Here is a 26197-nt window from a genome sequence, read left to right on the forward strand (position 1 = left end):
CAACCAACATCACATAACCTAACTTCGATTCTCGTTCTACCGATCATGCGCCACTTACAAATTTTCAAACTGTTTCGTTATTTCTTGTTTATTTTTGTATTAGCCCCTTGGCCTCGGGGCTTATCGCAGTTCGTATTGTTTGGACAACTTTTTTGTTATAATTTAGTTGTTCACAAAGTACGTTACAATGGTTGTGAAATTTGATTTGATAGCCGCGGCCTGTGAAAACATGGGCATAGGCAAGAACAAAGATCTGCCCTGGCGGTTAAAGTAAGTCACAACAAAGAACTACCAAACGTTAACTTAATGTAACTTGACTTAATGATGAAGCAGAAAATTGTCTAATCAGGTGATTTGTGTTTTGAACTTTTGAAGGTCTGAAATGGCGTTTTTTACTCGAATGACCAGTGAGACAGTTGATAAGAACAAAAAGAATGTTGTTCTGATGGGGCGCAGAACCTGGGACTGCATTCCCCCAAAGTTTAAGCCACTGACTGGTAGAATAAATTTTGTAATGTCTAGAGCTGGAGTTGATGTGGAGGGGAACAAGGATTGTTACAGTTTTGGCAGTCTGGAGGAGGTTATGGATAAGCTAGAAAATGGGGAGTTCAAGGAACAGTATGAAAACGTGTGGGTAATTGGGGGTAGTAACATTTATGAAGTACTAAAATAAATCCATTTGTTTCAATTTTTTTACACTGTACTTGTAGGAAACTATGAAGTCTAAGTATTTCCATCGGCTGTATTTGACCAAAATTATGAAACATTTTGACTGTGATACTTTCTTTCCAAAAATTAACGACGGTTTGGTCAAAGTGAGTGACCCCAGAGTGCCTGAAGATCTTCAAGAAGAAAATGGAATCCAGTTTGTTTACAACATTTATGAGAACCCCAATTTTAACAAATAACGTTTGTTACATTTTTCCATGAGAGTAAACTTGTAAACAAATTTTTCTTTTATTTAATCCCACTTAATGCAACTGTTTTTCCCACTAATTCATGTGAAAACAAGAAAACTCGTATTTCAATTGCATTGTTTTTGTGAATCTGGAGCGACGTCAGCGCTTTTTTAAAATGAAACTCGATTTTAGAAACAGTTTCTTTATTAACTCTTCATTTTTTGTCAAAGCAATAAAATCAGACGATTCGATAATAAAATAAAGTAAAACCAATTTGCTTGTCTTTAAATATATGTACATTTTTACAAACTTAATAAAATACCTAATAAAAATTTATTTACATGATATTTGCGACCCGCTAGGTCTATAAACTTCTACCATATCTTAACAACTCGATTTTTTTCCATCATATGGAATTAATACGGCACAACACTCATGCAGTAACGTGCTTTTCAAGCATACGAATTTGGCAACAACTATCATTGTTCACAGTCTACTTGCAACAAATCTTAACACACGTACACTTAACAATATTTAATCTTAAATACACTAGTTCCAACCGTAGAAAATTAACTAAACGAGTTACTCCTCCAGCTACATGGCCCCCGTCATCGACTCCTGCGGCAGCTGGTGCTTCTTGTAACAACCAGTGATTGCCCTTTGATTCACGCTGGCCGCTTGGTTGGACCAGTCGCCCGTCTGGACGATCGTCCTGTAGAACTTCGACGTGGTCTTGTTGAAGATGGGGAGCAACTCGTTCGCCTCGTTTGACAACGCCTGAAACACATTTGGTCAATATGAGACCTCAATCGGTGCGGAAACACTTCATACTTTTAGATAAATCACAGCGTCGGTGCCGTGGCCTTCGCACGATACTAGGACTAGATCTCCGTGGAAGTATCTGGCGTATAACCTTGAGATGGGTAGACCGTACCCGTACCCGGCCAAGGGCACCGTATGGGCGTCCGACTTGCTGGGCTGGGGGGCCGTGGAATACATGTATTTGAATAGGTGGTCGATGGTGGAGCGGCCAATGCCGCCTCCTCGGTCAGACATCTGCAACAACCTCCCATTAATCTCTAATGTTTACAATTTGGTAATTGCTCTGGCCTCCAGTGTAAAAAAATGCCACTGAACAGTTAAATGACATGACATTGACATCTGATTTCAAACAAAAAATCACTAGACTCTGTTTAGTCCGCGGTCCGCTCATTTATATGCAACGCCCACCAGGTGTTTTTTAACGGTACCTTCAGCGAGATGTCCTCTTTTCCTTTGGCAATGGTGATCGTGATCGGGGGGTACTTGTCGGTGGAGCAGTGGTACTCCATGACAGCCCTCATGGCGTTCTTGAACAGCTCGAACAACATGTGGTAGAGATGTGACGGGACGTAGACGATATTGATGTGTCCTTCTTCTTGAAGTTCTGTAAAAAGCTGGGCATCGATTGCGTCCCCAACCACCGCACTGTACTCACCGTTGTGTTGAGCCTCATTAATGATTAAGTCTGGCGATGCTAAGTAATATTGATCGCATAGGAACCGTGCATTTTCGTAAGCGTCTTTGATCACGCTGACAATATCACATTGTGGATCGATGCAGCCTATGTACTTGCTCTGATTGGGTCCCGGTGCATTCTCTAACTGTCCCCCGAAGAGGAGCGCTACAACTCCACTGATCAGACGTTGGTCTGTTTGAAAGCTTGATCAACTTGCAAATTCCGGATTTGCAAAGTCGTCATCTCTTTCTCTAACTTACTGTGTTGGTTGATGAGCATCCGAATCGATATCCGCGACATGTAGAACCTGTCCAGGAAATACTGAATACTGTGTTCCGTGTGCTGGTCCACGTCGTGGGACTCCTTCAACTCTAACACCCCCTGCGCCATTGTTTCGACGACGTCGGCGTGTCTGTTCCTGATTTTCACTAAACTATCACAAAAATAAGTCAGATTCTTTGCGCTGATCTCTTTCTTCTCGAACTCGATGATCTCCTGGAAGCTGCGGATGTACCAGTCGTTCACGGCGATCACCGACGGCATCCGGAGGAGGTTTTCCGGGAGGAGGGCGATCTCCTTCATTATGTTGGCCAACCGGACTGGCAACTCCTTTCGCAGGAAGATGAACGACTTCTGCTCCGACGCGTTCAATCCTGAAAGGAAAGCACTCGTCAGTGGAACTGTGATAAATGCAATAATAATGAAGAAAAAAAGACAGAAGTGAAAACTTCTATGATGCTCGTTATCATTATGGATGATAGTACTTGGAGGAATAAGGAGCAAGGCATAAATAAATATTAATTAAATAAACATAAAAAATCTGTATTTTTCAATAGAAACTGCAAATACGTCCCCTTTTAGAGGTACATTCTGGCAAAATTTGTGAGGTTAGGTTTGGATGTTTAAGTTTTATTTTCTCGACGAAGATATTGAACACAACTGAGGTTTTCATAGCAATACCCTGTATTATAATAATTTGTGCATTTTCCTCTTCACATTTTGCTACACAATTTTTTCCAATAGATGAATTGTTGAAGCCATATAATTGCGAATTATGTATTAATTCCTACATTCATCTGTAAACTTACAATATTTGTAGTGTCTTTATCGTTTATATTATATAAAACTATACAGGGTATTTCACGAGTGATAATGAGCCTGACGCAATAATAAATTCAATCCACAATACATTTTCAAAAAAAGCCGGACATTTTAATGACAGTAGCCAGCTTTTTCGGAAATGTAGTGTGGGTTGCATTTTAAATTACGTCAGTCTTGCCACGGTTCAAACTGGCCAGAGGGCACAATACTTGGGCTAGCTCGATCTCAGGGCGCCACTTGCGGCGAAGTCGAGGGTTCTTTTGGTAGCAGGCCCCGCAAGTAGCCTGCTGACCTGGCCAGGAGAGGTGTTTGAAGTTCGCGAGAACGAAAAGAAACGCACAAAGTGGACGTGGCTGGACCTAGGCGCTATTCAAACAGGCGAGACCAAAAAAATACAGACGGGCGAGCTGAAGGGGGGGTAGTATTGATACACACCATGTAAGTGAAAATTGAATGTAATTGAAATGACTGTAGTTATATTTGAATTGATATAAATATATGAATGGATAAATATATGAATTGATATAAATATAAATGTGAATTGATATAAAAATGTACAATAACAAGGGGGTGGAAACTCGGTTCCAGCAATCCGGCCGAAATAGCTATTTCCGCAGAGCTTTACAATAAGCGAATCTCGCTGATGTCTACGCGGAGATGTTAACAAGGTTATAATGTGATATATATAACAAAAGTACGTGAGCTATTTCACTTGCTAGATTGAGTTAGTTTGTAAATTATGATATGGTTAGTAAGATATTTAGAAAGAGGTTAGATAAAATGAAATTGAGTCGAATAAGAGGGGTGGCTTGCCGGTCTCCAGGAGCAGTCCGCGCTCAGGGGCCGTAGAGGAGCGTGTCCTTTCCCAGTCGTTCGGGGATCTGGTGGCAAAGTCCTTTGAGCGGAGCTGACGGTTCTAGAGACGAGACTGGAGCCACAGAGGTCTCGGGCGCGTCGACGATGAGCCCGACGCACGGTTTTCTCTTGACCTCGACGTAAGACGGTTGGGGTCGAAGTCTAGGGGGTGGAGATGGGGGATTCCCTAGAGGAGTACTACGTGTAGCACATTGTCTACATGAAGACTCACCTATACCCTCAGGCAAGGGAAATGCCTCGCAGGAGTCTACTTCGATTGCGTCACGAGCCTTAGCGTTTGGACCAAAATCCTCCCTAAGCGGAGTTGGAAGGGTGCGCTCAAATTTTCCACACGGAGACGATACAGCACACCATCCACAAGGTTTCGACGAATACGAAGATCCCTGGCACCAGGTAATAAATTGATTTCACTCGAACGAAACGGTCCGCAAAGGCACGTGGCACGGTAGATTCAGAAGAGAAAAAAGGTGAGTGAAGATTCTCCTGATAAGATGGAATATTCTCGAAGGAGTCGCGCGCGCGCTTGTCTTCGCGCTAGCAAAAGAGGGAATTTTGTAGGCAACCAACGATTCCTGAAGAGGTATGTTGGGCGAAAAACCAAGGGTGACAAGGCCCTCTTTTCCTCCAAAAGAAAAATTTTTGAAGAAAATTTTTCTTTGAACCTCTGCCAACAAAAAAACAAAAAAATGAGAAGCGGGATGGACTTTTTGGGGTGAAGCCCGGGGTTTCCACTGACCCAGTACAATGTAGACGTACCAGCCTGAAATTGATGTGAAGCCGTATAGCCGCTTCGACGCTTAAGCAGAGCGAATGACTACTCCGGTAACAAAGTCTATAAAACAAAATATCTCGAAGAAGAGGTGCGGTGCACATGGCGGTCGAGCGACACACTCGCAAGAGGAACGGAAATGTGGAGAAAGAAACATAGAGATAAATTGAAAGAAGATCCAACTCAACGACGGTCGTGTCCACCTGCCATGTTCCACTGCAAAATCTTCTCCGACCTGCGCCAACTGCCAGGAATTTTTCGGTCTCGTGGACCTCGCGATCGGAAGAAAACACTTGGGTCTAGCCTGGTTTTGTGGTGGATTGCTCCCCAAAACCAGCTAGATGTCAAGACAACAACAAAGACGAAATCGGTAACAAAAAGGAATGTCGAAATTGAGAAACTTGAAGGTGGTGGGTTAGGGTTACAAGGACCGACTAACGGCCAAAACCAAACGATAACGATAATGACAACCATACCGACCACGATCTTACTGCACCACGGCAAGGGGGATAAATCCGAGATTTAAAAAAAAACAAAAATTCAAAACAAAGTTTAGCTCTTAGAGTCGACCGAGTCGACAGAGGACGCGTTTGATTCGTCTATGACCATAGGGGAGCTTGCCCTATTTATGTGGTTTAGGATGCGCCAGGGGTGTGGTCATTACAGCCCTATCACAATGTGAAATTTACTTATGTGACATCATCATAGGGATCTCGAACAGGTTTTAGGTCTTGGACGTGCCAATGGCCTCTTTTAATACCGGTATCGTCTGTCAGCTCATACGTTCCGTAACCGATTTTCCGGGCGATTTTGAACGGGCCAACGAATTTCGGGCCTAATTTGGCGGTGTAGTGGCCAACCGCGTCTGAGAGACTTTTGTCTCGGCGCCATACCAACTGTCCGGGCTGGTAGTCCACGGGACGCCTGCGTAAGTCATAGACTCGTTTGTTTTTCTCGTGCGCAGTTTGGAGTCGGTTTGCGATTTCTCCAAAGAGTTTCTGGAAACCTAGCTGACGCTTTTGAACAAAGTCCTCTAATCGCGGGTCCGCGGGAGATAGTGGATGATAGTGTTCGCTACCCAAGACTTTGTGCTCGCGCCCGAAATTTGCGAAGTACGGACTGTATCCAGTGGTTTCGTGGCATGCTGTGCGAATCGCACAACCGATTGCGGCCAAATGGTCGGACCAGTGGCGATGATCGGACTTGATGTACGTGGCGATCATGGTCTTGACCACTCTATTCGTTCGTTCGGTCGGATCGGCACGGGGATAGTGATGGGGCGTATACTGTATTTTGACTTCGTACCTCTCGCACAACGCTCGAAAAGATCTGCCTCTCAATTGCGTGCCGTTGTCGCAAATCAACATTCGGGGGGTGCCGTATACCAAGAAGATTTGTTCTTCAACGCATTTGGTGAGCGCTTTGGCTGTCGCCGATCGCATAGGAAATGTCAGAACATACTTCGTGAAATAATCGGTGACGACCAGCGCGTACACGTAACCCTGCGCAGAACGCGGAAATGGGCCGATAAAATCCAAGCTTATCAATTCCCATGGCGCGGTAGGGGCGACACGTTTTCCCATCAGACCAGCTGGAGGTTTCTGCTCCACTTTGTGCTGAGCACAGTCTTTGCAACCGACAACGTAACGCACTACGTCGGCTTTCATTTTAGGCCAATAGTACCTAGTCCGGATTTTCTGAAAGGTCTTGAAGATACCAACGTGTCCGGAAGTGACTTCATCGTGGTAACGTCGGAGAATTTTGACGCGATAATCTTTCGGAACGACTCGCTTCCAGTAGTCTCGTTCGAGGGACAGTTCTGGAATTCGACAGCGAGTGTACTTCAACAGTATTCCGTCCTCGACTCGGTACTGAGGGTATTTGAGAGGTTTTGCCGCGACCTCGGTCCGTAACCGATGATACCACGGGTCTTTAGTATCGCTGAAAGACGGATCGAAGTCAGTGACGGCGGTGATCGGAACGGATCGCGACAGCATGTCGGGAACGACGTTGTCCTTGCCGGGACGATGTTTGATCTCAAAATCGTAGGGTTGGAGGCGTAAGGCCCATCTGGCGAGACGACCTTGAGGGTCTTTCAAGCGATTCAACCACAGTAAACTGTGGTGATCGGTGATCACAACGAAATGGACTCCCTCCAGATAATGGCGTAATTTTTCGACAGCCCAGATGACGCAAAGGCATTCTCGTTCCGTCGTGGACAGGTTCCGTTCCGCACGGGTTAGCGATCGCGATAGGTAGGAGATGGGTTTCTCCCCGTCATCAAAAGTTTGCGTCAACACGGCACCGAGACCGTACGAAGAGGCGTCACACTGCACAACGAACTGTCGCGAAAAATCTGGAGAAGACAGGATCGGCGCGGAAATGAGCAGTTCTTTCACCCGAACGAAAGCCGAAGAACACTCTTCAGTCCACGAAAATGGGACGCCCTTGCGAGTCAATTGCGCAAGAGGAGCGATAACGGAAGCGAAATGAGGTACGAAACGGCGATACCAACTGGCAGTACCGACGAAGCGACGGACGTCAGAGACGTTCTTTGGTTCCGGGATCTTGAGAATTGCTTCCACCTTAGCGGTGTCTGGTCTCACGCCGTTGCTATCGACCAGGTGACCGAGATAACGTAATTCGGCGCGACAGAATTGACTCTTCTCCCAGTTACACGTTATACCGGCGTCACGGAGACGATCGAATATCTGTCTTAGGACACGAATGTGAGTGTCGAAGTCGGAAGAGGTGACCACAATGTCGTCCATGTATACGAAGACGTAGGGCTGGAGGTCAGCACCTACGACGGAGTCGATGATGCGCTGCCAGGTGGCCGGCGAATTTATTAAACCGAACGGCATTCTTTTGAAGTGGTACAGTCCCCGTCCCGGGACAGTAAATGCGGTAAATTCCCGATGTTCTGGAGCGACCTCAACTTGCCAAAAGGCACTCTTGATGTCGAGCGAACTCATATAACGGCAATCGCGTAGCTGGTCCAAAATTGAAGATATGTACGGGAGCGGGTAAGCGTCTGGCTTCGTAACGGAATTTAATTTTCGGTAATCCACGCAAAAACGATACGATCCGTCCTTCTTGGGGACTAAACAAACTGGTGAAGACCAAGCGCTTCGTGAAGGTTCGATTATTCCCTCCCGTAACATTTCCTCAACTTCGGTGTCGATTATCTTTTGCTTCGCGGGCGAAACGGGATAATACCTCTGCTTTATGGGGCGGACGTCCGAAGATATTTCTATGCGATGTTGTACCTCTTTCACTTTCCCGATACGCGCAGGCTGTAGTTGCGACTGTGTCCGGATCAACGATCCCAGCACGGACTTTTGTTGCGGGGTCAGAGATGACTGGTCGAGTAATCCGGAGACGTCTCCCAGAGGTGCAACTCTTACGGTCTGGCTCAAGTCCGAGGAAAAATACCAGACGTCTTTGCTTAAGTCGGGGACGACCTCCATTGTCTTCCAGAAATCCTTTCCCAACAACAACCCTTCTGTCAGATCGGGTACTACGTGTATCTCTACGAGTCGAACTTTCCCCAACAGATCAATCGGAGCCCGAACAGAACCTAGGCTTTTGCAAATTCGACCGTCGGCGACCGTGCAGTCAACGACGCTTGGTTGGAGAGGTAAACCCAAGTTCTGCAATTTTCGCCAGCCGACACCGCCCATGACGGTACGCGAAGCGCCAGAGTCGAGCAACCCGAGAAAAGGAGTTCCCGCGATCTTTACTCTTAGGAATGGACGCTCATCGCCGTGTAAATGCGAGAGGACGTAGTCGAGGATGATTCCGGTGCGGTCGATATTAGAAGGAGAACCGGAGGAATGCTCACGACCATCTACTTCCTCCGTGTCCCGTTTCCCGAACACTTACCGCACGTGGCAACGGTGCAATCCGGAGCACCACATCGGTAGCAAAATTTCTTCCGGGGTTCAGCGCACGAACGGAAAGAATGGTTGGGCTTGCCGCAGTTCCAACACTTTCCCGATATGGCCTTCACGGGCCGGACGTCGAGAGAATTGGGGGTGGAGCTCTTCGCCGAAGAGGCCTCCACTTGGACGTATGCGAGGTCAGGTTCTAGACAAATCTGTCCGCGGCGGCGCGTTGGCTGAACGTAGCACTCAACGGATGCTTTTCTGGCTTCCAATAGCCTACTCGCCTCGAGCAACTGATCGCGAGACGTGATCGGAGAGAGACCCAGTTGATTTTGGTAATATGGGGCCAGATTCTTTAAGATGATTTTAAGACGCGTAGCCTCCGGAACTCTGACTGTCACCCGATCAAACATGTTGTCCATCACTGCAGCGAACATCGCGATGCTCTCATCCGGACCCTGAGTTCGGCGACGAATTTCCTCAAACAGCCTGTCGTTATAATCAGCGGGCTGAAACTGATTCCGCAACAAAGCTACCAAGGAGCGCCAGTCGTAAGCGTTTCGGCGAACGGAGCGAAACCACGTCAAAGCTCGTCCTTCGAATAAGTCATTTGCCGATTGGAATAATTCCTCCTCCGTGACGTTTCGCGAGACACGCAACTCTTCGACTCTCATTAGGAAAGCGCTTAACGAAAGGCGAGAGTCCTCACCGGAGAATTTGAGGTTCCACTTGTAAACCGGAACACTAGGTGCCCTAAACGAGGTGTCGCCTCGCGCGAAAGAAGTAGCGGCGGTAGGTGATGTCTCGACATCGGAGTCTTCTCCGCTATCAACGTTTAGCAAACTGACATCTAACGCTCCTAGAGACTGATCGGCGGTAGCATGTCTAACCTTGTATTCCATGTCGGAATTCGAGTTGAGTAAGGACACTACTATCTTCGAAATGGCTGGCTGATTAACGGTCTCGGCAGACCTAACCGTATTCGCCCGTCCCAAAGCACACGCTAATTTTGACAGGATTTTCTTGCGACCGGTTTCTGAAATTCCGTCGAAATCGTCCACGAGAGCTTTAATTTCCTCCGCTTTCTGAGTGAGGGCGGCAAGATCTTCCGCGACGGTAAACGGATGAGCCGGATAACTGAGTGGATTGGGACCACGCTCCATACGCAACAAGTTCCGCAAGGTTTTCCGCATCTGTTCTACGGTTCCCACTTCGGTTAACCCTCTAACAGCTAATTCGTAAACCAGCTCGTCTTGAGCCAAACGGTTCACTTCGTACTGCAGACTAGCCATGTTCAACGGAAGTTTGACTCCGTTTCCCGAACCGAAATAAATAAAGTGACAGAGTCACGTCAGAGCCAAGACAAAATGGAGATAGTTAGAAATCGAACTGAATATCAATAGTAAGTATCAAACACCCTATCAGCTCGTCACTTTTATTCGCCTGAAGTAAGGTAAATCAAAATTGAAAATCGAAAACTGAGAATAATCGCCTCGGGCCAACACGTTGGGCGCCAAAATATTATGCCACGGTTCAAACTGGCCAGAGGGCACAATACTTGGGCTAGCTCGATCTCAGGGCGCCACTTGCGGCGAAGTCGAGGGTTCTTTTGGTAGCAGGCCCCGCAAGTAGCCTGCTGACCTGGCCAGGAGAGGTGTTTGAAGTTCGCGAGAACGAAAAGAAACGCACAAAGTGGACGTGGCTGGACCTAGGCGCTATTCAAACAGGCGAGACCAAAAAAATACAGACGGGCGAGCTGAAGGGGGGGTAGTATTGATACACACCATGTAAGTGAAAATTGAATGTAATTGAAATGACTGTAGTTATATTTGAATTGATATAAATATATGAATGGATAAATATATGAATTGATATAAATATAAATGTGAATTGATATAAAAATGTACAATAACAAGGGGGTGGAAACTCGGTTCCAGCAATCCGGCCGAAATAGCTATTTCCGCAGAGCTTTACAATAAGCGAATCTCGCTGATGTCTACGCGGAGATGTTAACAAGGTTATAATGTGATATATATAACAAAAGTACGTGAGCTATTTCACTTGCTAGATTGAGTTAGTTTGTAAATTATGATATGGTTAGTAAGATATTTAGAAAGAGGTTAGATAAAATGAAATTGAGTCGAATAAGAGGGGTGGCTTGCCGGTCTCCAGGAGCAGTCCGCGCTCAGGGGCCGTAGAGGAGCGTGTCCTTTCCCAGTCGTTCGGGGATCTGGTGGCAAAGTCCTTTGAGCGGAGCTGACGGTTCTAGAGACGAGACTGGAGCCACAGAGGTCTCGGGCGCGTCGACGATGAGCCCGACGCACGGTTTTCTCTTGACCTCGACGTAAGACGGTTGGGGTCGAAGTCTAGGGGGTGGAGATGGGGGATTCCCTAGAGGAGTACTACGTGTAGCACATTGTCTACATGAAGACTCACCTATACCCTCAGGCAAGGGAAATGCCTCGCAGGAGTCTACTTCGATTGCGTCACGAGCCTTAGCGTTTGGACCAAAATCCTCCCTAAGCGGAGTTGGAAGGGTGCGCTCAAATTTTCCACACGGAGACGATACAGCACACCATCCACAAGGTTTCGACGAATACGAAGATCCCTGGCACCAGGTAATAAATTGATTTCACTCGAACGAAACGGTCCGCAAAGGCACGTGGCACGGTAGATTCAGAAGAGAAAAAAGGTGAGTGAAGATTCTCCTGATAAGATGGAATATTCTCGAAGGAGTCGCGCGCGCGCTTGTCTTCGCGCTAGCAAAAGAGGGAATTTTGTAGGCAACCAACGATTCCTGAAGAGGTATGTTGGGCGAAAAACCAAGGGTGACAGTCTAATTATCATTCGTGAAATATCCTGTATATATATATATACAGTTACTCCTGCAGCTCTGCACTGAGGTCAGTCAGGTCACAACACAACGTAAAGTCCATTCAAAAATCAAAAAACCACCGACCTCGCATTTTCCTCGATAATTACTATTGGCAACGTTGTCTAGTGTAAAATTTGGTGAGATTTGTAATTTTGAGGTTAAATATTTATTAAGTGTCTTGTTTTTCTGGGCATGTTTAAGTAAAAATAATAAGAATCAATAAATAAATGAAACGTGCTGCTAATAGAACAATATGAACGAAATTCAAAGCAATTGAATTTTATTTTGAATCAAATAAATGTCATAATTTATAGGTAGTTTTTACAAACATAGTACCGGGTGAGCAACAAGTACTGATTGAGTTGGCAATAAATTCTGGTGATTTTTGGCGACTTTTATGTCATGTTTCAACGAGAAAACCATTTTATTAATAAAAGATTACAAAAACCAAGACGTGTAAATTTCAAATGTATACCAGCTGTCAATAATGTCAATAAAACAAACCGAAATACATAGGTACAATTCAGTCTTGAAAATTTTATGTAAAATTTTTTATTGCCAACTGAAACAGTTATTGTTGCTCACCCTGTATGAAAAAATATCTACCTAGGGTTTTTTAAATTTTACCAACCTAAAGCAACAGGTGGTGGTTTTTTGAATTTTGAATGGACTTTACAATGAAAATTCACGATTGACAAGTGACGCACAGTTGATTGTTTTTCGCTCGCTCCGCTAAAAAACTCAACTCCCTTGATCTTAGCTTGCCGTGTCGTGCTGCGAACGATTTTACCGTGTCGCATAGAACTAATATACTGCCCGGGAATAAAATTTATGTGGCGCGCCTCAAGAAGTTTTCACTTCAAAAATGGTATAAAACCATTGCGCAAAATATAGAAAGTAATAAATATGTAATAAGAAATGTACGAAACATGGTTGAATAATTAAAATGAAAAAGAAAAAAGGGGAGAAATGTATAAAAGGAAGTGCCGCAAAAAAGAGAGAAAGCGTTTGGAGGATAGAGTTTTGTATTAATTACATATTTATTATGCATTCTTTGTGTATTTGTCCCCATTTCCCGCACATTGTTTTTTTAACCCAACAACCGAATTAGCCATTTTATCTATAGCGTGACACTCGAGAGCCTCGCGTTTGTTTCGTGCCGCCAAAGATCAAATATTTTCCTCAACCGCACCATTTTTATCGCAAACCCGCCTCATGACCTTTATTAGTTCTTTTGAAATAACATCTTACATCACACTATTTGCTTGTCACGTCATGTCTTGTTTATTTATACCGTTTTTTGAGCGCGCCCGTCTTTTCGATGCGATTTCGCGCACGTAATTTGCAATGCAATTTTCCCCCTTGGTGGACACCTGCTGCAAATAATCTGGCAGGACGCCCCAATTCCTGGCGTTTTCAAAATGCGATTTGCACCGAACTGAAACCGCCGATTCCGCACCTTTGTCGAGATTTATTAATATTTCGGTTTGTTCGCTCGGCCTCGAAAACCGAAAAGTCGGTGCCAGGGCTCGTCAGGAGATCGTTGCCCCCGAGGTCATATCCCCCCATGATAATAGTCCATTTTTGTTTGAATTCTGAACAGGAGAATTACCGAAGTGTCCTGCACGATACGTTGGCAGGAAGCTCGCGTGCAGAGGGACGTGTAATATTCAACAGAAAACGATCAAAGACGTCTTTGTAGCCAAATTACAGTAATTTACTTGGCATAATTTTTTAATCGGTACCACAGCACATTCCTGGGCCACACAAACAAAATAATACGATACATAATACAAAGATTAGTGCGTTATGACGAGAATCATAAAGTACAAAAATTATCAGTTCAATCGATCGTTATCGATTAAAAAAACATTGAAAAGTGACACGATCTTGTCAAAACAGGTGACTCATGTGTTTCGGAAGTCACCATCAATCACCTACTCGTCTCGCTTTCGACAGCTACCGTGGCAAGGTGTTGGACCGCCGAAACAATCTGATCAATCCCAACTGGGAATGACTTTCTATTGACACTAGCCCACCCAGCCGTCTAGATCGAGGCTGTTCCAGAACCACTCTGTATATGTTTGTTGGGACCGGTTCGATCAACGCCACATTCTCATCACAAATTTAATTTTGGTAACAAATGTTTTTCTGGGGTTTGTACTTTGGTCGAAGGCGCGTCAAGCCCGTCCTCTGTAAATATTTGGCGAAGCTTTCCAAAACTTTGTACTTTGTTGACGTGGGATTTTGTAATCAGGCTATTTATAACTGGTTGCACGGTGAGGACTCGATTGGATCTTGTCGGCCAGCCAGAATTTCATTCATCCGTTTCCAGAAATATCCAGGATGGGAAGAAATCGAAGAGTTGATGGACAAGGTTATGGTCAACGAGTCGATTTTATTTTTGTTGACTTGGAGGCGCTCCAATTGGAGCCGAAAATTTTTCCAATTGGGAAATATCGCCGGATGTGGTCTAACAACAATAAAGTGGGCAAAACGAGGCCAATTAGTTCTACTCGAAATGCAAACGACAATTAAACAATTTCCCTTGGTGTCAAATTAACCAAAACAAAAATAAAAATCGTTCTGATCCTCCTGGGAGTTTCACCACCTGACCCTCTGTACAGCTTCCACCTTCTTGTTTCGTCGAAGGCTGACCCCGGCTTGACCTTGGCTCTCTTTCGTTCCTCCTCGACAACACATTAATAAAACAATAAACAATGTTTTCGAGATTACTCTTATCTCGTTGTAATTTACCGAGAAAAAGCGACACCAGGTCGAAGTCCAACATATGACGGGATCTCCTCCGGTTTTGTATTTATTTTTGTTGCGCTGTCTTACGTGTCGGTGCAAAGTCCGCTGTCATTTGCTGCCAGCGTCGGCGGCCCCTTCACCCTGAGGCACACTTCCGCGGATTTTAATGACTTACAAAATGAAAACACAGATTTTTTCTACGAGAAAGAATGACGCACCTCCTCGTGCGCCTTGTTGGAGGAATTGTTTACCTAATATGATTACAAACGTCATTGTTTGTGCTACTAACATAAATAGATCTGCGCTCTGGATATCTCGGTAAAGCGGAATGCAGCAGCAGGTCGTGCAACATTGCATTGCAGTCGAGATTAATCGGATGTGATTTTAAAAGTGCAAGTCCTTCCGCATAGATTCAGTCGCGACAAGATTAAGATTATGCGCGATTAAAATCTGAAAAAGGAAGCGCTCGTAACAGGTGTTTAGATTTACATGATTTTTTTTCTGCACTCGAAATCGCCCTTTGCGTTTGATACATTCTTTCTTTAAGCGCCATTTCTTAGAGCGAATCTAGGACGTAGGTGCTTCATAATATCGTTTGTTTTATTTGGTCAAGTGACAGTTGTGGAAATTGAAGGTGCAATTTTTGTTGCACTGAATACAATTGTTCCGAAACTAAGTTTCTGTCGTAAATGCTTTTTGCTCAGTTGAGTAAAAAGTAAGTTATGTCACAGGTTAGTTAATTAATTTTTTTAAATTGATTCTTTGAGATTTTTTTCTGTTTTATCATGTTCTTTCAACACTTCTTCCAATTCATCTACATACTTACCTTTTTCTCTTATTCTTTCTTTTACATCTCTTTCGTATTCTTTAAACACACCTATATCTATATTCTTGCTCCTTTTGCTCCTCAAATATCACAATTTAAAAACAAAATTTTCTCGTCTTCCCAATGCATTTTCGGTAATTGTTCACTTTAACTACTTCTGGAATTTTCGCGTTTTTTCTGGCTAGACAGCCTCGGGGCGTCCTCCTAGATCGTGTCCCACCATTCAAACCTTGTGCAAATGCCTTTTTTTTTCTCTCTTGTTGTGTTTCAAGGTCGCGTCAAGGTCGCGCCAAGTCTTAGTATAACTAAAGGGTAAGGAAAATTTTCATTTGCACAAGGTTTGACTGGTGGGAAACGATGTAGGAGGACGTCCTGAGGCTGTCTAGCCAGAAAAAACGCAAAAATTCCAGAAGTAGTTAAAGTGAACAATTACCAAATTTTCTTTCATTCAGCAATTTCCATTTCTTTTTTTTCCTCTTCATCCAACACGTTATTACAAATTATCTTCTTTCTTTCATCAGTACCATTTATTTCGTTCGCTCACAAGTTTTTATAGGCTCCACACGATCATTAACAACCGTATTTACTCCAACGTTGACACCTTTGTGTGTATATATTATCACACGTGGTCCCAAAAATTTTATGAACAACGCAAATCAGGAAAATAAAAGGGAATGTCCTCCTTTTCAACGTTTATTTAACATAATTAAATTATTTCGTCTAGTACTCGTATTTCAGTTTCTTTGTGTTTTCATTTCCAAATTATTATTATTCCTCTATTATTCTTCGAAACATTAGTTTTTTAATATGTATTATCTTGGTATTTTCACGGTTTTTTCCTCTTATCTATTCTTTATATCCCACGTACGAAAAGTGAGAAGAAAATTCTGTGTGACAAATATTCTGAAAATAAAAAAATATATCATTTTCGTAACATCTATTTGAAATATATTTTTTTTAAGTTTTACTTCTCAGCCTAGTCTAGTCTTCTTCTTTTATTTCCCAATTTGTTTAATTTGAGTTGCATTTTTCTATTTTCTAATTTTCTTTACATCTACATATGTATTCACATTCTTTCCTTCTTATTCTTAATTATTTTCCTTACATACTCCCTCCTTCAGACCTTGTCGGATTATTATTAGTAGCCACATTTCCTCCAACATTTAAAAAAAAGTATTTTGTTATCGGTTTATCTTTTTTTCTCTTCTGAAATTACTTTTTTAATATTTCCATTTTTCATCCTTTAATTCTGCTTTCTTCACTATAAATTTCATTGCAGCATTAGCAACCACGTGTCCTTCGAAACCGAAAAAAATACACGATTTTTATACATTGTCGCATTCCTGCTTCTAAAAGTTTTCTGTACGATTGAGATCCGGAAAATAAGAAGGCATCACTATTTTATAACCTTTGTTTAACAATTATTGTCAATCTTTTAAGTTTGTCTTCTTATTGCAGCAGTGTCCTTTGCAAATCTTTTTTTCTCCTCCCAACCAGTTTTCCTTTAAACAAACAAAAGCAACTCTTCCAAAGTCCTGACGAAATGTTCCAGTTTATCAATTAAATTTAATTTCGTTTTCAGCAATTTCACACCACTCCAAAGCTCCCAACAAAAAAACTGATTAGAAAATTTTAATAATTTTGCTATAATTACAACCCACTACAAGTTTGTGATGAATCATTAGATAACAGTTTACCAAAACATAATAAACAAACACGTTTGTGATTTGATATAATCTCAGCTGACACTGTTACTACAAAATCTCGAAATATTTTGAAATTTGTAGATTTATCGCTATTCGAATGACTCGCCCGATCTTAATAGGTCCAAAGTTCCACATATCTCGTTTTTCTTGTTTCCAATCTCTCCGATTCGCGAATCATTTCCACTGTTAAATATTCATTGCCCAATTTTGTTGTTGCTAAGCGAAAAGGGATTTTCTACCATGTGGGAGGACGTGGGAACTGGGATCTGAACAAAATACACCAATTAACATCGTTGTTTTCATACAAAGGTCATGAAAAATGAAATTCATGCGAATAAGCTCTCTGGAAAGCTCTCGACCGTTGGATTGCGAAAAATTGTACCACTAATTAGTTTATAGTGTATTTGAAATGTTGACGTTATCTTGCACTTGCTCGAAAATGTTGGCGTTATCGTGATAAGACCGCAAGCAATAAATAAGCATTTGGAACAACATATGTATTATTTATCCTTAACAGGATCGCTGTCACCTTTAAATGAGTTACGGCAACTTCACAACACTACACAAAGAGACGAAACAATATTTGTTTCTCTTTGATCAAATTCAATATTTGCACAACAAACACCAGTTACTAGGAAGGTGACACATTTCAAATAAATAGTCCTCGTGTCCTTGTCCAGCATGCAATTGTTTAAGTGGCAATTTGTAATGATATCAATTGATTTTTTTCCTTTTCGAGAGTAGTGGCCATTACGTCTGTCTAATCTCAATGGATATAACTTGCGCAAGACTGTTAAAAAGTAACAACAAATTGCGCAAAACAGTTTATTTTCGCTTTGTGATGTTTACGTAAAATTGGAACATTGTTATTTGTTAGGATCGAATTCAATGGAACCAGTTTGTTATTGACAGAAAAGTAATCTAATACGTGTTACAGATGTTGAAAAATGGATTAATTAGACATAAGTTCTTTTTTTGTTTTGTTAGGATCGTGGTAGTTTTCACTTATGCGAAACGAGGGCAAATGTCCATTAGTCGCACTTGCCGACAGATCTAAGACAGCCCTCTGCGTTCCCATGGGTGTTAGAAACAGTTGACATATGTTTTATGGTTAGTGTGTAAATTTGCTGGGACTGATATGACCGTTGTGGTCTTTTGCGGGTGCATGTGGTTTGTGTATTTGGTGTGGGCGTTGGGTGAGTGAGGTGATAGATGGATGCCAGATGTAAGAAAGGGGATGTATAAATGCGATTTTAGTTAGTTTTTAGACACTCTTGTTTTGACCTAAGATCTGGTAACTTGTACTGATTTGCAAGAGTCCTTAATATAGTGAATTATTAAGAGGTCTGAGTTTGTTTTTTGAATCCTGACAAATTGAGTGTTGATTATAACAATTAATTTTTATTATCAGAAGTGGGATACTCAGGTATGTGTGATTCTGCCTGAGTGAACTCTGAGGTATAGTGAAGTCTGTAGGGTCGTGTGAAGTGATTTCGCGATCTGAGTGGTGCGTATACGATTACAGTGGGGTAATCGGCACAGTTTAATTGCGGTGGTTGTGTGAAGTGATTTCACAACCATATTTTCTTGTGTGGGGTCGCGTGAAGTGATTTCGCGTCCCGAGTTGTGGGCGAAGTAGTTTGTTACTGAGTCGGGTAAGTCGAGTGCGAGTTGTGCGTACGAATTTTTTGAATCATCATGTCGAGAAGAAATTACGAGTCCGATAGTGATGATGATCAGCCCCTTATTCAGCGGATGGAACGACTAGATTCTCCGAATGGAGAACCTGAACGTCGTGCCGGAGGACAAGGTGTTGCAGGAACAGAGATTGGAGCAATGCTGAACACGATGAATCAGCTGATGCAACAAAATGCTCAAATGTTGCAAATGATAACGAACAGAAGTGAAAGTAATTCCAGAAGAGACAGCGTTGAAGAAATAAGAACACGGCATACTCAATATCAAATCATGCCGGATTTGACAAAGTCTATTGGGTACTATAAAGGAGAAGCCGAGATCGAAGACGGTACGGGATGGCTAGATCAAATTATCTCCATGGCGGAGTTACATTTGTGGCCAGAGGAGTTTAGGCTGGAAACAGCAAGAAGTCACCTGGTGGGTGCAGCTAAAAATTGGTATGTGGCTCATCGCGGAGACATTAAGACTTGGGACGACTTTGTGACCAAGTTTAGTAAGACTTTCGGTGTAAGTGCAAGTTTAACGGACTGTTGGCGGGCAATGGAGAAGCGACAACAGGAAAATGGCGAGTCAGTGAGTGCGTACTTCCATGAAAAGTACAAGCTGTGCAAAAAGTTAAATTTGTCCTTTTCTGAAACGAAAGAGCAAATTATTACGGGACTGGCCAACAGGAATATTGTACAAGGACTTTTCGCGAAGTTTCATGTGGACAGTGATGATTTGTTGCATGACATTATGGATTTTGAGAGACTATGTAGTGCCGGTAACCGAGACAGACGTGATCGCGAGCGTGAACGTGGTGTACAAAATCGATCCGAAAATCCCGGGAACCCAAAGCATGAGACGAACCCGTCGCCATCGCCGTCGTCTCAACTCCAGTCGACAAAGATATGTTTTCGTTGCAAAGAAGTGGGCCACTTTGCAAATTCGTGTCCGTCAAGACCACAGATTACGTGTTTTACGTGTAACCAGCCGGGGCATAAATCACCAGAGTGTCCCCAAAGAAGGCAACCACTTGTGATACAGCATGTGTATAGCATCAATGACACCAGTGACACCAACTTGAAATATTACAAAGATGCTGTTGTCAATGGTGAAGTCGTGAAGAGTTACCTTGATCTTGGCAGTACGGTGTGTGTCATGAGGGACGACTTGGTGCCAAAACTTAATTTGATGTGCGATTGGTCCGATAAGCGTAAAATAGTCGGGTACGGTGGTGCGGTCACTATGACCCTGGGTACAACTAATGTGCACCTCGAGGTAGATGGAGTTGGTGCTGACGTTAATTTTTATGTGGTACCTAGGGAGACGCAAAAGATCCCTTTACTTGTTGGTCATCCGTTCACCGAACAGCCGCACATAAGGATAATCAAAACGAAAGATGAGATCAGAGTAGAAAAGGACACAACAGCGACCGTGAACTCTACTCCAGAGAAGGTAGTTTTATGGGCCAAGGACGCTTCCGTAATCCCTGAGAATTTTCTAGGCCATGTGGTCGTAAGATCAAATAAGATCAACACCGACCCATGTGGAGAAGGCGGGGTGCGTCAAATTGCTAGTATGGACTGTGGTCTGGTTTCGAGGTGTGTTGTGAAGACCGATGAAATTGGTGAAGCCGTACTTCCGGAGTTAAATATAAGCGGAAAAGACGTAACTGTGAAAGAAGATATTGAAATGGCACGTGGCGAGACTTGTGTCGACGGCACTTTATACAGAAAAGTGAATACGGTTCCGGTCATCGTTAGTGAAGTGGACAATGGTTGTCGGGTTCATCGCGAAGAGGAAGAGGTTCTCATTCGACGGGCGGTACCGCCTCAAGCTCCTGGTCAACTACGACAAGTGAAGACTTCGATTGGGCAGCATCAAAGACGGAATCGGCGACGTCCCCGTCGTCCTAGACGGCAACGAGGTAGACCAGGTCGAGGACAGGATGGTGCGCTCTCTAGGGGAGGGCCAGTGGCGCAACAAAGTGTTCGGTCTCATAAAACAATCTGTGTTGTGGATCGTGTTTAAGATTGTAAACTGTTTGTAGGATGTAATTGTATAGGTTAGTTATATGAGAGTTCTTTCTTTTAGTTATGTTTTAAGTTAGGTAAGTTGTGTTACCGACCTAGGATAATTAATTCATAGAGTCGTTGATATTGGGTGTTAGATTTAGATAATAACTTGTATTTGGTATAGAATATTGAATGTACTATGTCTATTGCGTGTGTGTTGTGTAGTGTGGATGGTCCTTTGTTCTCGAGGACGAGAACTGGTCAGGAAAGGCCGAATGTTACAGATGTTGAAAAATGGATTAATTAGACATAAGTTCTTTTTTTGTTTTGTTAGGATCGTGGTAGTTTTCACTTATGCGAAACGAGGGCAAATGTCCATTAGTCGCACTTGCCGACAGATCTAAGACAGCCCTCTGCGTTTCCCATGGGTGTTAGAAACAGTTGACATATGTTTTATGGTTAGTGTGTAAATTTGCTGGGACTGATATGACCGTTGTGGTCTTTTGCGGGTGCATGTGGTTTGTGTATTTGGTGTGGGCGTTGGGTGGGTGAGTGAGGTGATAGATGGATGCCAGATGTAAGAAAGGGGATGTATAAATGCGATTTTAGTTAGTTTTTAGACACTCTTGTTTTGACCTAAGATCTGGTAACTTGTACTGATTTGCAAGAGTCCTTAATATAGTGAATTATTAAGAGGTCTGAGTTTGTTTTTTGAATCCTGACAAATTGAGTGTTGATTATAACATACGTGTAACTTTTTAACTCAGATTATTATGCCTAGTTTTCTTAGTCATTTTCCTATTTTCTATGCATTTTTTTCAACAAAAACCGGTACTTTAATTAAAACATCAAAGTCAAGGTTGAATTTGACTTTTTACCCTGATTTTTAACCCCTTTTTTCTAACTCAGATTTTCCCAAAAACATCAATTTTTTAGGAAAATGAGTCGATTTTCAAGTTTTAATCGTTGAAGTTTGTTGAGTTTGAAAAACAGCCCATTGAGGTCTGTTGAAAAACACAAAAAATAGATAAAATGACCTGTTTGGTAATTGTTCACTTTAACTACTTCTGGGATTTTCGCGTTTTTTCTCGCTAGACAGCCTCAGGGCGTCCTCCTAGATCGTTTCCCACCATTCAAACCTTGTGCAAATGCCTTTTTTTCTCTCTTGTTGTGTTTCAAGGTCGCGCCAATGTCTTAGTATAACTAAAGGGTAAGAAAAATTCATTTGCACAAGGTTTGAATGGTGGGGAACGATCTAGGAGGACGCCCTGAGGCTGTCTAGCCAGAAAAAACGCGAAAATTCCAGAAGTAGTTAAAGTGAACAATCACCGAGATGAGATTTTTATGCCAAAAATAAGGAAAACCACCATCTGAGTTAGAAAAAAGGGGTTAAAAATCAGCGTAAAAAGTCAAATTCAACGTTGATTTTGATATTTTGATTAAAGTACCGGTTTTTGTTGAAAAAAATGCATAGAAAATAGGAAAATGACTAAGAAAACTAGGCATAATAATCCGAGTTAAAAAGTTACACATATTAAACTACTCAGAAACAATCACACGACAATTACTTATTTATGAAAACCAGCTCTGACGTAAATAAACATTTGCATGAATGATTTCAACGTAAATTAGACTGTGAGGATTTCGGTTCTGACAATCGAAAAATCGAGTATTTGTAAACATCTGACTCCATCACGAGTATTAGCTGATAAATGAAAAAAATATGGCGAAGGTTATAAACAGATGTTTTATTGATAAGGATGATTCTAGAAGCGCTAACGCTTTATTAGAATCCCACTCGCACTTCTACGCTAAACAAAATCCCAAAATACATTTTCTTTCACACATCCGGAGAGCGTAATGCATCTTTCGTACTTTCGCTGCTGACCGACGTTCCGTTATCGATTAGTGCAATTTGCACGCTGGGTGTGAAGCATTTGTTTGCGAAGTGATCTCCAATCCTACCAATTATCTCAGTCAATAAAGGATAAAAGTCACGTAGCCTGTTTGCCCTAGATAGGCTTCCAAACTAATCGGGAGAATGTTTGGGAGTTGCTGGTTTTTTGTTATCATATGCCAAAAAATCCACTCGCTTTGATATTTTTACCGGGATAAAATTAGACGCCTAAGGATTCGTAAAACGTTATAATAAATCTGACGTGGATTCGCAGGACTTGTACGCGAGGCTGCTGCTGGAATTTGTTTAAATTTGAATTTCATAAGCTGGATTAAAAAACTAAACGAGGAGGTGTTGTAAATGTAAATATGAAGTTTGCAAGTCACTTCCTCTTGTAGATTTATAATGCACTGCGTTGAAAAGGGTTTTTAGGCATTAACAAAAAGTGTGACAAGTGTTTTGAGACGAGATTTTGCAAATTTATATTTTTTTATCACTGTGGAATCCACGTCATCAAATTCATCTTCAATGTGTTGCCAATTCAAAAAAAAAATATTTTTGGAGCTTGGAATGTAACACCTCGTGCAAGGTAGGTATGCCTGGTGTTCCTAATTTATTAGTCTCTCATTCTGGTAATTGTCTCTTTAAACCAAGTCTCTTATTACCTCCTATAATAATAATAATAATAATAATAATAACAATGGTAGTTTATTGAGCATTGCTAACACAATAAATTCAATGTTCCATATTCTTTTTTTTTTATTCATTCATAAACTTCTATCTTTTTTTCTGCTTCTTCCACGTGACAAATTTTTTAACATAACTTTCTCATTTTTTATTCACGATTTATTTTATTTCAAATGAAATTTAGGTACTTGATGCATATAAATAAAATATAAATTTCACTTTCTCCTCAAAACAGACTTTGACAAAGTATTTTTATAGTTGGCAATGAATAATGCTTCAGATTGTGCGAAAACGTCATAATTTCCTTTAACACAGCCAACTCTTTTTGTAATTGTTTCGTTTTGAGTATGTAGAGAAATTGGAATTATTATTTGGATAAAATGAACAGTAATAAAATCTTATTCAAATAATAAATCTTAATTCTAAATTTTTTATTTAATAGTATGTAATAACTAATGATTAGCTTCGTGAAGACTATTGCGTGGACCTTGGAATTTGAATTTAAAAAATAAACTATCCGGCAATACGTCCCGATTTGAATCTTATAAAAAAATAATTTCTTCTAATTATGGTCTTTTTATTAAGCGCACCGGGAAAACCTGTTCTGTTAAGATCTCGCAATAATTTTATTTCTCTCTTCCTTTTTAAATAAACACCCAACGAATTAACAATTGTTTGTTAAAAGATAATTCATTATATTTATCACCACTTCCTACTGTATCACTATTGTCAATTAAACAATTATGATAAACATGAATTTTTTCCTGTCTCAACTTGCTTCTCGTTATTTTCTGGTAAAAAAAAACCTGTTTCGCCCTTGCCACCCCTTTGCAGCATCTCATTACCGCGACGCTCTCACATTCGCCCGCTGTCTTATAATAATAAAAATTGTATTTTCGTATCAGCACAGTTGTTTTCAGTCTAAACAAATTTTACGTGGAAATTCCAAGGTAGAATTTATAATGTGATTAAAGATTTATGGTGAGGCCTTATTTTTTTAAATGTTTATTATTTCAGTGAGTCAGAATGTGTATGTACGTGTTATGCAAACAGCTTGCAAAATGTGGGAAAAAAGATAACTGGAGAACGCTCGAATTTTCCAGCTGACACGAAATGTACTTTGTTTAATCTACATATTTTAATTTTATTTAAAATTTTGAATAAAAAAAAGTTACAGACTTCACATTTTCTAAGTAATAAAACCAAATACGGCACTCGAGGCTAACGCCGCTTTCGTTCTCTTGAATTGCACGCAATTGGCGTGAACGAAAGATTTGCCTCTCGTATTGTAAATATGTAACTTTAAGTGATTCTGAGATGTAAATTAGCCGCGGAAATATATTCAAAATGGATGAAAAAAAGGAAAAATGCTGCTTGTTGCTTTTTGCAATTTTTGTTAAAACATATTTGGAAAAATAAATTTGATTAAACTGTGACAAAAATGAAGAGTATTCTTGGTAAAAAAATAAAATTTTGTAATGTTGATTGTCAATTATTATTAAAACCACTGATAGGTATTGTGTCTTTAAAATAAAATAAGCTGATAAATTAATAAAATAAAGAACAACTTCTAATGGTTTTCCAATTTTTTTACACGTCAAGTTCTTCGTTTTTAATGAATTTGTCAGCTTATTAAAAACGGCATAATGAAAATAATTATCGTTCTGTCCTTATTAAAAATAAAAATATTGCACCATTAATTTGAATGAATTACAAATCGTACAGCTTCGCTATTTATGTCATTTGTGATAATGAATGTAAAAAAAGAAATTAAGTGTAATTATTATTAGTTCTTTTGAAAAAAAAAAAGTTTTTCCGTCTATAATATTTCTGGCCCCAACGCCTGAAAATCTGCAACGAAACGCGCAAATCATTGCGATTATAACTTGAACCTGACCTCTTCAATTTTTTGAAGAATCTGCATCTTTAATCGTCATTGTTTACAACAAATTATCGTTTTTACATAAAACGTCTTAATCGGTTCCTTCGCGCTCCTGCTACTGAAATTCCTGCGGCGTGGGACAGGTCAGTGATTCGCAATCCAAGAGACAAGAAATTTCACCCATCGTCGGGGGCAGGTGCGCACCCAAGGCGGAGGAAGTGCCCCCGCGCGACGCGGATCAATGACCCATTTCGCGCGATTAAAATTCCCGAAACCTAGGCGTGAATTCCCTTTGGTCAACACTGACCAGGAGCACGGCACGGACGCTTCGGACTAGTTCCCGCGGGATCAGGACGATTTGACAGATCATCGATTTCCTGTCATCCGGAAATCGGAACAAATGACGATCGCAGTTAACCTTAAACCACTCGATTTGGCCGTTTAAAAATAGGGTAGAGGCGGTGGAAGTAGGACTTACCGAAATCTATGAACTTTTTGATGGACAGAGGGGACGGGTTGAACTGCGAGTAAAAATCGAGAATTTTCGCGATGCTCTGGCAATTCCTCGGGGTTAGTTTCATTGTCACTTTGGCGGTCTCGTGGTGCTCTATTTACGACTCGTTGCACAGCATATGCACGACACTTTAAACATAACAAAACTGAAATGACCTTGTCGGTGCCTTATTTTATATAGAGTTCGCGAACGCGAACGACGGAAATCTATCCCAGTTTTATTTATTTTGTAATTTTCGACGCGAACAGCGCCATCTCGCGGCCCCCAAAATCGCATTTCCTCTCGAAATCGAAGCGACTTTGGGAGCGACTCGAGATTGATCAGACAAATT

At 41.6% G+C, this 26197-nt stretch overlaps 2 protein-coding genes across 3 annotated transcripts; one reads left to right on the forward strand and one right to left on the reverse strand.

The window, feature by feature from the left end:
- The first annotated feature begins 50 nt into the window (after positions 1 to 50).
- Positions 51 to 949, forward strand: Dhfr (dihydrofolate reductase). The gene is made up of 3 exons (XM_069038810.1): positions 51 to 270; positions 376 to 661; positions 711 to 949. The coding sequence occupies exons 1-3, from the start codon at positions 188 to 190 to the stop codon at positions 906 to 908; spliced, it is 567 nt and encodes a 188-aa protein (XP_068894911.1). The 5' UTR covers positions 51 to 187; the 3' UTR covers positions 909 to 949.
- A 136-nt stretch (positions 950 to 1085) lies between these two features.
- On the reverse strand, positions 1086 to 26044 carry Pdk (pyruvate dehydrogenase kinase). 2 transcript variants are annotated; one of them, XM_069038803.1, is made up of 6 exons: positions 25831 to 26040; positions 2658 to 3050; positions 2377 to 2562; positions 2150 to 2325; positions 1731 to 1955; positions 1086 to 1676 (listed from the first exon to the last, which is right to left on the reverse strand). In XM_069038803.1, exons 1-6 carry the CDS (start codon positions 25931 to 25933, stop codon positions 1494 to 1496), a joined length of 1266 nt encoding a protein of 421 aa, XP_068894904.1. In that variant the 5' UTR covers positions 25934 to 26040; the 3' UTR covers positions 1086 to 1493. The 2 variants fall into 2 exon arrangements, with proteins under 2 accessions (XP_068894904.1, XP_068894903.1); XM_069038802.1 differs by having other exon boundaries at positions 2150 to 2562; positions 25831 to 26044.
- Positions 26045 to 26197: the final 153 nt, after the last annotated feature.

Source organism: Tenebrio molitor, chromosome 2, assembly GCF_963966145.1.
Source record: "Tenebrio molitor chromosome 2, icTenMoli1.1, whole genome shotgun sequence".
NCBI lineage: Eukaryota > Metazoa > Arthropoda > Insecta > Coleoptera > Tenebrionidae > Tenebrio > Tenebrio molitor.